Below are 12,343 nucleotides of genomic sequence, written 5' to 3'. Positions count from 1 at the left end.
GCATACCTTATACAGCTACATGTGCTGTTGTGTACTTGCACTATAAAAAAAAACATTAACTGCACTGTACTTCTGTACCCAGTCCCAAACAGCTTTTAGCAACGGCTTTTCTATCCCTATGTACAGTATGTGGTATTAAATATGCATACCGTATGCCATTAAAAAGCAGAAAAACAGCCTGCATGCATCATCAGAGGTCAAGTCTCTTCCTGCTTGAGGACAGTTTTATTCAAAACAATTGAAATCGCAGGAAAAAGGCTCTTCATACAAAGTGGCCATACGTGAAATGCAGCTAAGCTAAGTCTGTATATGACTGGTCTTTTTTACAAAGCATTTTAAATTGGTGACTTTAAAAATCCTCCGCGTTCCATTAAGTTCCTCAGTTGAAACCCATTACATGAAGCACTCATAGTAATTACCTTGTGGTATTGCTCATAATGAGATGTACCCAGTATAGAGATTACCCCTTCAAGGGGTAATCTCCACATGGTATGTGGAGATTTGAATCATCGAGGGGACTCACATCACAACATGTTCTGTTTGTTGTTTGTTTGGCCTCCAAGTGACTCGTCTGACATGCACAATGCTTTTTAGAAGAAAATGTGGAAGATAAGCTCAAAAATTAGAAACTTGAACAGCTTTTGGGGGGTTTTGTTCACAGGCAGTAGTAGTTCCAGTTATATAGCCCACTTGGGCAATAATCCAGGGCAGCATTCTTTAGGTCATGCGTTCTTAATCTTTTTGACCTCGGCGCCCAACTTTTCCACTACATTATTTGTCCTGCTCAGTGGCCTTGTGGTTAGAGTGTGCTCCCTGAGATCGGTAGGTCGTGAGTTCAAACCCCGGCCGAGTCATACCAAAGACTATAAAAATGTGACCCATCACCTCCCTACTTGGCACTCAGCATCAAGGGTTGGAATTGGGGGTTAAATCACCAAATGATTCCCGAGCGCGGCACACGCTGCTGCTCACTGCTCCCCTCACCTCCCAGGGTGTGAACAAGGGGATAGGTCAAATGCAGAGGCAGCGTTCCCCACACCTAGTGTGTGTGTGACTATCAGTGGTACTTTAACTTTAACTTTACAAGGAGGCCCGGGGCCCACTCAATTATTAACACTGAATTGGTAATCTTAACTCTTGATTTAATCGTATTCAATAGTTATATACAGTACATCTAACCTACTTATAGTTTAACAGGATATCCATCCATCCATTTTCTACCGCTTGTCCCTTTCGGGGTCGACGTTGTCAAATTCTATAATCACAGATTATTATCAAGGCTGAGGTCTGGTTGATTACAAAATATTAATCAAATATACTGCAAAAGAAGGGACTTATAAAAACGGATGACACATATATTTACATAAAATGACGCAGTGCTAAAATTAGTACATTTTAACTAAATGAATAATAAATGTTTCTTAAAGGGGAACTTCACTTTTTTGGAATTTTGCCTATCGTTCACAATCATTATGAGAGACAAGAACACGTCTTTTTTTTCATTAGGATTTTAAAGAGGATTAAAAATGCTCGGAAGATGCGGCTAATGGGAGTGAGCGTTGTAGCCTTTGAAGCCCCCTAAAACAACTTCAAAACCTTTGACTTTCTTCCAGGAGGAGCTGCAGTGTGTAAACAGCCACCAGATATAATGTAGTAACAGACCTGTCATAACAAGATGTAATATGTTCAATATTTACCATATTTTGGTCATTTGAATCTTCCGTGCATTGTTTTCCAACTTCCGGCAACAAATGTGTGTTCCTACTTTCGGAAACAAACGCTTGACAAATGAGGATTCGCAACCTTTTCTTTTTGAACCTGAATGAACGAAGAATGAACTGCTGCTTCTAGAAGAAGAGGGTGAAACGTTGGGAGCAGACGGAAGCTGACAGAGTGAGATGACAGCGACACAAAGCTGCAAATGTGGAATTTGGATAAATGAAAAAAGGTCCCCGGCCAGCTGGACCAAATAGACAACTGTCCATCGAGTGTGTGACACTTTATATTGATCATGATACATGCAGCACGTCGTGTGTATCATGACAGACAGCATACACTATGTGGCTAGCTGTGTACAAACAAAACATGAAATGTGGACTAATACTTTACAGATACTGTAATATGATTGTTCATGTTTTTCAGTCAGTACAAATTGTTGTCATATCGCAGTGTTGTGCATTACAAACTCAAAGGCGTTTTGTGTTGTTGTAGAAGCTAGCTTATACAATAACAATGTTGCTACAGCTTGGTTATTATACAGGTTACGGAACGTAAATGAAGTATTGTTGACAGTTTTTAAATACGTTTTTAAAGTGATTCAGAGGTAGAATTGAGTGCTCCTTTTAGCTGCATTGCTAGTTACCTAGAACGAGACAATTTTTACATGTTAAGACTGCCATACAAAACGTTTGTCTTCTTGTCTCTCATGATTGTGAACGATAGGGACAATTCCAAAAAAGTGCAGTTCCCCTTGTCTCAATTAAACTGTTAATAACATTAAAATGCAAATATATATACAGCTTCACAACTTTAGCCATCATTTTTTCACTTAAGAAACTTCTCTATGACTTTAGCTAATATTTCTTCTGTTGGTTTGAGATTGTCGTTACTGCCACAGGTGGTGGAAAAGAGTATTACAACTGAGCGCCGCTGCAGCCCATACAGACCACAGCTGAGAAAGAGATCTATCTTTTGGCTGCACTCTAGGGGTTGCTCACGGCCCAACAATGGGCCCAGGCCCTATGGCTAAGAAACACAGCTTTAGGTGGTGCCACAAGAATGAAGGGGTTAAAAAAAAGAAGAGGAATATAATCATGTTTATTTGCGCATAAAGATGGCCTATGATGAGTTTCATCTTTTGCTGCTTGACTATGTTGTGAAACCAGAGGGAGGTGGACATACTTATTTGGATACTGGCTTTGAGAAAACAGAAAAAAAGGACGGATAAAGTATTATTCTCATCTAATCTTGGCGTCTGCACAATAACGCCGACGTGGGACAGGCGGTGACATAAATGCTGGTAAAAAGCAGCGTTATTTGTGCAGTCTTAATTGAGCGACGATTGTGCAGGTGAACCTAATTTTGTGACCTGATAAAGCTATGTAATGTTTATGAAGTTTATTTTCGACCGTGTCTTGAAAAAAATGGTGACAACTTCGAGGTATATTTTTAAACAGTGTACATTTTCAAAAGATACATTACGATATTTTTGGAGAAAGTGGTGCGTGGTTTAATTTGCAATCTGGGAACGCATCCAGAATTGAACATCTTGCAGACGCACTCAAAAAACAGGTTATACAAAATGTACACCAAAGCATATCTAATCTGGACCACAAAGAAGTCTTTTAAATGTAGATTCAAAACATCTTAAGGCAGGATGTGTGTGTCAGATGGGGGCACTTTACAGGCAGGATGTAAGTTTACCTGCTGGGCCTCATGTTCATTACATGGTCAAAAAAAGTACCGGTATATTGTATCAAGGAAAATTCCATCCTTATTATATTGCAAAAGGGTCCAGCACAAAGGGCGTCATTAAAGCTGGAACCACTACTGTTTCCAGGGGTTGTCATCCATGAGCTGCGCAATGTGACAAAAAGCAAGCCATATACAGACATCCTCCTTCTCATTTGGCATGTACTGTATTACAGCTGCCAAACACACTCTACATATCAAATACATCTGTACAATTTAATCAGATCCAACACATGTGCTCTTACAAAGATTCTGCCTTTACAAAGAAGATACAGTAGGAAGGGGATTCATATGGCCCCATTCGTCGCGGTTTATCTGAGGCATGAAAAGTGACGGATTGTAGGTGCCGCCAGATGGCAGTGGTGTTGAATATCTTTAAATGTGTTTTCGGCAATTCCAACTTTGACCACATCGTCAGTTTCCCTATAGAGAGGCGCTTTCCATCATTTTTAGCAAATTATTAACCCACCCCCTTCCTCTCACACGAGAGCCACCCAGGGCTGAGGCCATTTAAATCCCTTCCGTACTGTTATAAGGCAAATCTTTGATTGACACAGTAAAATACGTACTTATGTATACTTTTATTAATGCTGCGTTATTGCCATAATCTCTGAAAGTGTCAATAAAAACCCAACTTTTGATACAGCTCTTGTATTGGATCGCGCAAATGTGTCTAAAAGTAATATCCTTGAATGATCTAAGTGCACACAGATTAGGTCAAAAAGGTTTGACAGCGTATACTCAAGTTATCTGTTGTACCAAAATAATTATTTGCATTCATTGTCAATCACATGCTGTCGACAGTGATGATGAATCAAATCAAGCAAGGGATATGTGAGTGCAAATGTGCAAAACTGCCCATCAATGCACGGTGCACATATTCAAAAGGTAAAAGAAGCTCCATGTTTTAATGTAAGACATGTCCATCACCAAATATGCACCCAGTATTTCACCACTAGGCTTTTTGTGACCCTTGGCAAGATTTTCTTTGTGGCCCCATTTCAGTCTTGAACATTATGAGGATTTTATTTTGTAATGTTCTCATCGAAGTGAACAATCCAACTCCATCCCTCCATTTTCAACCGCTTCTAACTCCTTACTGGAAATATAAACAATAATATGGACTTGAACCTTTCCAATCATGTGGCTATTGAGTGTTTATGTCCCGCCTGTGGCTGGTGTCCATCACTGCATGGTCAGCCATAACCAACAGCCCCACACAAGTTGCTTCATGTGCAACAGATACACAGCCAGTGACGCCACCAGCTCCTCGCATGCCGGCTGCGGTCGCCGCCGGTCGGTGCAAAACATGGCCACGCCCAGGAAGGACATCATCAGGAAGAGGCAGGTGAACAAAGCCAGGTGGGGGCGGGATGGCGTCACCTCATAGTCTAAACATATAAAAAAGAAGATGTTTTAATCATATTCATGGTTTATGTTATGAACACATGTTAACTTAGTCATGCTGATGCTTGCTAACTCCAGACGTGAATTATTAAAAAGCTGTGCTGCAGACAGTATTATGGACATCTGTGTTGGTGAATCTTTTGCAATTTGTTTAATGAACAATGGAGACTGCAAAGAAGAAAGCTGTAGGTGCGATTGGTGTATTAGCGGCTGGCTGCAGCAACACAACCAGGAGGACTTTGAGGTGGATAACAGACGCGCTACCGTGAGTACAGCTATGGCTTCCAAACATTTGATCGCTTGACCGTACGTGCGTGTCGCTATGTGCATGTCACGTACGTAACATTGGGGAAATACATGTTTCCTGCCGACTCTGATGGCGGCCGGGGTGTCGTCGAAAGCTACAACGCCCGCCGCCGTCCCGTAGCTAAGTTAGCTTCAATGGCGTTGTTAACAACAGCATTGTTAAGCTTCGCCAAGCTGGAAATTATTAACAGTGTAGTTACAGGTCCATGGTTTAATAGTATTGTTGATCTTCTGTCTATCCTTCCAGTCAGGGGTTTATTTATTTTGTTTCTATCTGCATTTGAGCCCGATACTATAGATATAGTCTAAACATATAAAAAAGAAGATGTTTTAATCATATTCATGGTTTATGTTATGAACACATGTTAACTTAGTCATGCTGATGCTTGCTAACTCCAGACGTGAATTATTAAAAAGCTGTGCTGCAGACCTTCCCTCATGCAGCAAGTAAGTCCATGCACTTCCATACTGGACTTACCTGTGCTGTCAAAGGAAGGAATGTCTGTGAAGACAGACAAGCAACACGTCAGCGCAGGCAAAGAAAGCAAGCAAGGCAGTCTGGAAGCAGCGACACCCGCCTGCTCGATCCCAGGAGATTTACTATCTCTGCGGAGCAGACCGTGAACGTGCCTCTTTTGCATGCATAATTCATTCAGAGGAGTAAATCACTTGCTTATGTTTGGGCAGTTCTCTGCAATGCATTACTTTTAATAGCGTACAATAGTGCAGATTCCCAGAGGGACAATGCGATACAACGCAATCTCCAGATTGCCTCTGTTCTTTATCTGCAAGGTATTCATCCTGCCTTGTATAATGACGAAAGGGGCAGTTTATATAAGTATAGAAAAATTATCAGAAAAATAAGTGCCCACAAACAAATTCAGAGGAAAGACCAAAGTCAAACAGTCCTTATGACCGCTCATTTTTTTCCCACTGGAAAAATAGGAAGTGCATTATTCTGTTCCAGAGTAGAACTGTGGCCATCATTATAGAAACAAGTTATTACAGTTGCAGGCCTTTTAAGTACAATTACTGTGTTGTGAGTTTTTGACAGTGTAAAAATAAGGTAACTATTAAAACAATGAAACATGTTCTCAGCGATGTTTGATGTGTATTTTTCTAAACTGTGCAAACAATAAAGTGACCATCGCGTTGACAAAACATGCAGAAAGAGATTACTGCTTCTTTCTGGTTTGGCCCTGTTTACTCTGCACATCAAATTTGATTTTTTTTGCCTTCAAGTGACACAGATCTAATTTTTTTTGCCAGTTTAAACGCTCCAAAGTGCTTCAAATCTTTTGTCATCAGATTCAGACCACATCAGGAGGTAGTCCTTAATCCGATTGGAATTTGATCTTTTCAAATGTGACTTCAGTCTAAACGCAATGTGATCTGAATGTGATTTTTTAGTCAGCTTTGCACATCATAAGTTGAAAGACAGTTGAAGAAAAACGCAGTCAGCAGCGAAAATGTATATTTCATCACAACACTCGGTTTCGGTTTTTAAGATGACCAAATTTTCGGTGCATCCCTTGTCAATAGTGTGCAAATAATAGGCTATATGTACTATATGAATATATATTTTGATTCCAAAGAAATAGCGATTGTTAAAAAAACGGAATTGACGCTTTGGCGCATTTGCTTACAATTGGCGTTGAAAAATAAAGCTCCCGTAGATCCACACTGATGTCCGTGTCTCCTCTACTTAACAGCCATAAAAAGATTACAACCCTCACAAATATTTTACACTATATACACCATTCATACATTGTATTACTTTCATTTACTTTCACATAAAAAAGACACTACTTTTTAAAGTGATGCTACTTTTATTTTATTTGGTTGTGGTAGCAACTTCCTCCCAGTCAACTTCCTTTGTTTTTACTTTATCGAAGTCTGCATGCAAGCGACGTTGAGGCCACATTGGGGCCAGAGCGCGTTTACACTGGAATCTGATAAAAAATCACATTTGACTTGCAGTGTAAACAGTCAGATGGCCAAAATCAGATCTCAAAAAAATCAGATTTGGGCCACTTTACATTTACACTACAGGCCAAAGTGGCCTAAACAAAATAAAGGAAGTTGACTGGGAGGAAGTCGCGTTGACTACAAAATATAATAATAGTCACAACACCATAAAATGAGTGGCTTATTTACATGCAAGTAAATGAGAGTAATATAATGTATATAGTGTAATATATTTGGGAGGGTTCTAACCTTTAATGGCTGTTAAAGGCCTACTGAAATGAAATGTTTTTATTCAAACGGGGATAGCAGATCCATTCTGTGTCATACTTGATCATTTCGCGATATAGCCATATTTTTGCTGAAAGGATTTAGTAGAGAACAACGACGATAAAGTTTGCAACTTTTGGTCGCTGATAAAAAAGCCTTGCCTGTACCGGAAGTAGCGTGACGTCACCGGAGGAAGACTCCTCACATTTTCCTGTTGTTTACAATGCAGCGAGAGAGATTCGGACCGAGAAAGCGACAATTACCCCATTAATTTGAGCCAGGATGAAAGATTCGTGGATGAGGAACGTGAGAGTGAAGGACTAGAGAGGCAGTGCAGGACGCATCTTTTTTCGCTCTGACCGTAACTTAGGTACTTGGATTCCACACTTTCTCCTTTTTCTATTGTGGATCACGGATTTGTATTTTAAACCACCTCGGATACTATATCCTCTTGAAAATGAGAGTCGAGAACGCGAAATGGACATTCACAGTGACTTATCTCCACGACAATACATCGGCGAAGCTCTTTAGCTACTGAGCTAACGTGATAGTATCGGGCTCAAATGCAGATAGAAACAAAATAAATAAACCCCTGACTGGAAGGATAGACAGAAGATCAACAATACTATTAAACCATGGACCTGTAACTACACGGTTAATAATTTCCAGCTTGGCGAAGCTTAACAATGCTGTTAACAACAACGCCATTGAAGCTAACTTAGCTACGGGACGGCGGCGGGCGTTGTAGCTTTCGACGACACCCCGGCCGCCATCAGAGTCGGCAGGAAACATGTATTTCCCCAATGTTACGTACGTGACATGCACATAGCGACACGCACGTACGGTCAAGCGATCAAATGTTTGGAAGCCATAGCTGTACTCACGGTAGCGCGTCTGTTATCCACCTCAAAGTCCTCCTGGTTGTGTTGCTGCAGCCAGCCGCTAATACACCGATCGCACCTACAGCTTTCTTCTTTGCAGTCTCCATTGTTCATTAAACAAATTGCAAAAGATTCACCAACACAGATGTCCATAATACTGTGGAATTTTGGGATGAAAACAGAGTTTTTTTGTATTGGATTCAATGTGTCCGAATACTTCCGTATCAATCATTGACGTCACGCGCATACGTCATCATATCTAGACGTTTTCAACCGGAAGTGTGGCGGGAAATTTAAAATTGCACTTTATAAGTTAACCCGGCCGTATTGGCATGTGTTGCAATGTTAAGATTTCATCATTGATATATAAACTATCAGACTGCGTGGTCGGTAGTAGTGGGTTTCAGTAGGCCTTTAAGTAGAGGAGACACGGACATCAGCGTGTATTCCGTTTTCAACTCACATGTAAGCAAATACGCCACAGCATCAATTTTTTGGAATCAAATTATATATTCATATATTACATATAGCCTTTTATTTGTACACTATTGACAAGGGATGCACTATATTAATTTATATTATTATGTTTTGTCAACTTGTACTTCTTTATGTCATTGCCTGAAATAAATAAATAAATGGAATGAAAATGAAAATGTGATGGAGCGAAAATGTGGTTGTCTTAAATACACTTTGCTCCCCGAATGTTGTGATGAAATATTCACTTCCGCTGGCGACTGCGTCACACAACTGACGTAGCTCGCCCAAAGCTGACAAAGAAGTACATTCAGGTCACATTCATCGCGTTTGGACTGAAGTCCCATCTGAAAATATCAGATTCCACTCGGATTTCGGACTACCTCCTGATGTGGCCTGAGTCTGATGCCAAAAGGTTAGATTTGAAGCACTTTGGAGCGTTTAGGCTGGCAAAAAAATCAGATCTGTGTCATTTGAGGGTAAAGAAAATCAGATTTGGCGTGCAGTGTAAATGGGGCCAGGAACTGGCTTGAGGGTTGTTGGTCTGCACCCCTGGATGCAGAGAAGGCAGGAAAAGTGCAATTAAAAACCCTTTTACCAGGGACAACAAAACAAAAACAGTGCAGCAGAGAAGTGCACCACAAATCATCGAGGCACAGGAGGCATAGGGCAAGCTATGCAGCATGTTGCGGTGCAAAGCAAAATGGTCAAAGGCAGGGCTACCATAAGCCAGTTTGCTAATCAGGGAAAGGTCAGGGAGCCAGCGCTCAGACCAGTAGCTCTCAATTATTTTCTGTCAACCCTCCTCCCTCTTAAAGGGGAACTGCACTTTTTTTTGGAATTTTGCCTATCTTTCACAATCATTATGAGAGACATGACGACGGATGGATTTTTTAAAATGCATTCTAAATATTAAACAGATTCGATCAAAAAGTCCGCTTACAATGGAGCCTACGGGAGCCGTTCAATTCTGCCTCTAAAGCCCCTAAAAAAAACATCCAAAAACTTCCATTAAGGTTTTATATACATGATGTAAGTACGTTTGTATATATGTAATGTAGTAACGGGCACATTCGTAATACCATTTAACATTTACGTATTTTGATAATTTTAAGCATACGCGGCGCGTTCATTTAAAAAACGCATCACAAAGTTAGCTTTTTTTTTTCTTCATCACTGATTATTACTCACTGCAGACTTTATGAGAGCCAACAAACATAATAACATCACTTACTGTACAATTTCTGCTCTCATTAGGATGCTGTCTGCTGGGATGTTCATATATTCTCATTTAGATGAAGAATGTCTCAAAATGCTGGCGAAAAAACAGGGAAGGAAGAACAAGCGCTTTTCCTGTCGTTCTCGCCAGCTCCAGTTCCTAAATTGCGATCATAGTGTCCCAACTTGTCGGAATTGTTTCTTATCCATCTACTTTCCAGGTGAGAGGCATGATTTATGATCTAGAATAAACTTGCAGGGAGCAAGAAAGCAGCAGACCACCCGATGATGTAAACATAGGCACACCCGGAAGACTGAAGTGATCACGGCACCGCTATAAATAGTTTGTCTGCGTTAGCGTTTATAATAACAATATCACTAATACTTTGTTAATATTCAAGTCACAAAATGTTAAGGGAGTATTGTTGGCACTTTTTGGATGGTTCTTTATCGGATTTTATGGGCGGAATAGAGGACCTCCCATTGACTGCGCTGTAAGTGGACTTTAATTCATGTTTATTTATTATTTAGTTTTATTTGGGGTTTTTTATCCATTCGTCATGTCTTTCATAATGATTGTGAAAGACAGGCAAACTTTAAAAAAAAAGTGTAGTTCCCCTTTAAAGGACATAATTGTTTTGAAGTTAATGTTGTTGTTTTTTTATCTTCAGGTGTCAAAATATTTATTTCCTAACACTGAAGATGCTATTATGCCATTGCCTCTGACGCCCCTTTCCCATGACACCTCACAACGCCCCTCTTGGTGTACATTACATCCTTTGTCTCGTGTTATGGTCCACTTAGCTATGTTGTACTGATTGTACTGATGTTTCTATCATAAGTTTATTTTCCAGTTCTATGGCATTCATCGCATCTTTTGCCATGGCTGCTACTTCTGTGGTGGTTAGCACAGCTGTGTTTACCCCTAGGTACTCACTGAGCTGTGATGCAGTGCAACCGATGGATTTGCAACTTCAGAGGCATAATTTGCCAGAAAAGTGAAATCCAAATCAATGGTTTGGGGTTCAAATCCATCTCATACCACTTGGTGTGGTGTTTGCATGCATTTTAGGTTCATTGGAGACTAAGCTGTTCATGGATGTAGATTTGAACGCTTGTTTGTCTGTAAGTGCCCTGGGATTGACTGCTGACCAGTCCATGGTGTACCCATAAAGGTCACTGAAAGTTAGCTGGGATAGACATCAACTCACCCATGATATTAAAAAGGATGAGTGGTTTAAAATTGATTGAAACAAATTAACTCAAAATTGTACAACTTTTGGGCATTGGACTTTGCAATTTTCAAGATAATTAACATTCATTTAAAATCAAAGATGCACACCAGCTGACAGCACTGGTTCTAAGTCAACACAAACACAGATCTCCTTCCTGTGAATCTGTCAGAGCACAGTCACAGTCTCTGCCAGCTGTCCACTTTTTCCTTACCATGTACCGTGGTCTCCGGCTCCCGGAATCGGACCCTCCGTTCACCTGTCCGTCTGTGTTCTGTGTCCAACCCATAACTGGGGCTTGGCCTCTTGAGGATGGATGTGGGGATTATTCTATTGGGTAACTGAATACAATACAAGCGCAACATTAAAAACTCACATTGCACGTGTGAGTGATTGCAATCAAAGGAAGTAACCTCCAAATATTGTACAATCATTTGCCTGCAAGGGAGTATTCCAGTAACCTGACTCTCGTCAAATCCTTGTAGTTCGCTGAGCTCCACACATTGATCTGGGAGTTCTCAATAGGAGATGTATTTCAGAAGGCGGGGCCTTGTAAAAAAAATCATTGTATGTGATTGGATAAACCACTTGTCCGTTATCTTGAATGACGTGCTACTTCAACCACTCACATCCAAATCAACCTGTGACGCTGATGAGAGCGACGCTGGGAAATCCAAAACAGAACAGCCGACACATTGGATAACGACAGAGCGAAAAGTTAGAGAACTTTTACTGAAACAATGCGTTAATGTCAGTAGACGATCGATGTCGCAAAGCAGTTGCAATAGCAGAATCAATGTCAGCACACGATTCCTCGCTGCGGGCTGCCATTGTTGTTTGAATCAAACAGTTGCTTCTGCACTACGTCACATCTATGAAATCCCACCCGGCGATACTGATTGGTTCATTATTTTTTGCTATCTTGAAGGAGTTTGCAATGCCCTCGAGCCCAGATCCTTGTGTGGAGCTCAGCAAACTACAAGGATCTGGCAAGAGTCAGGTTAGTATTCCAGTAGAGGGTTCAACAAATTCAAATTCTGAATGTCGGGTTCCAGCTGATCTGAGTTATTCCAATCATCCTGACTGTGTTCACTCTAAAATAAAAAGCCACGATCAATC

The 12,343-nt window shown here is 40.6% G+C and overlaps 1 protein-coding gene across 1 annotated transcript in view; it reads right to left on the bottom strand.

Moving 5' to 3' along the window:
- Positions 1–145: 145 nt before the first annotated feature.
- Positions 146–12,343, bottom strand: part of lg03h14orf180 (linkage group 03 C14orf180 homolog) — a 35,758-nt gene continuing 23,560 nt past the window's right edge. The window contains exons 8-9 of the mRNA XM_062042142.1: positions 11,439–11,565; positions 146–4,862 (exon numbers count right to left, since the gene is read on the bottom strand). Coding sequence (XP_061898126.1) covers positions 4,657–4,862; positions 11,439–11,565 — 333 coding nt within the window. The 3' untranslated portion in view covers positions 146–4,656. The remainder of the gene's footprint in view (positions 4,863–11,438; positions 11,566–12,343) is intronic.

The sequence above is a fragment of the Entelurus aequoreus genome, linkage group LG03 (genome assembly GCF_033978785.1).
Source record: "Entelurus aequoreus isolate RoL-2023_Sb linkage group LG03, RoL_Eaeq_v1.1, whole genome shotgun sequence".
Lineage (NCBI taxonomy): Eukaryota > Metazoa > Chordata > Actinopteri > Syngnathiformes > Syngnathidae > Entelurus > Entelurus aequoreus.
Note: the sequence above shows the minus strand (reverse complement) of the source record. Positions and strands in the feature narration are given on the sequence as shown.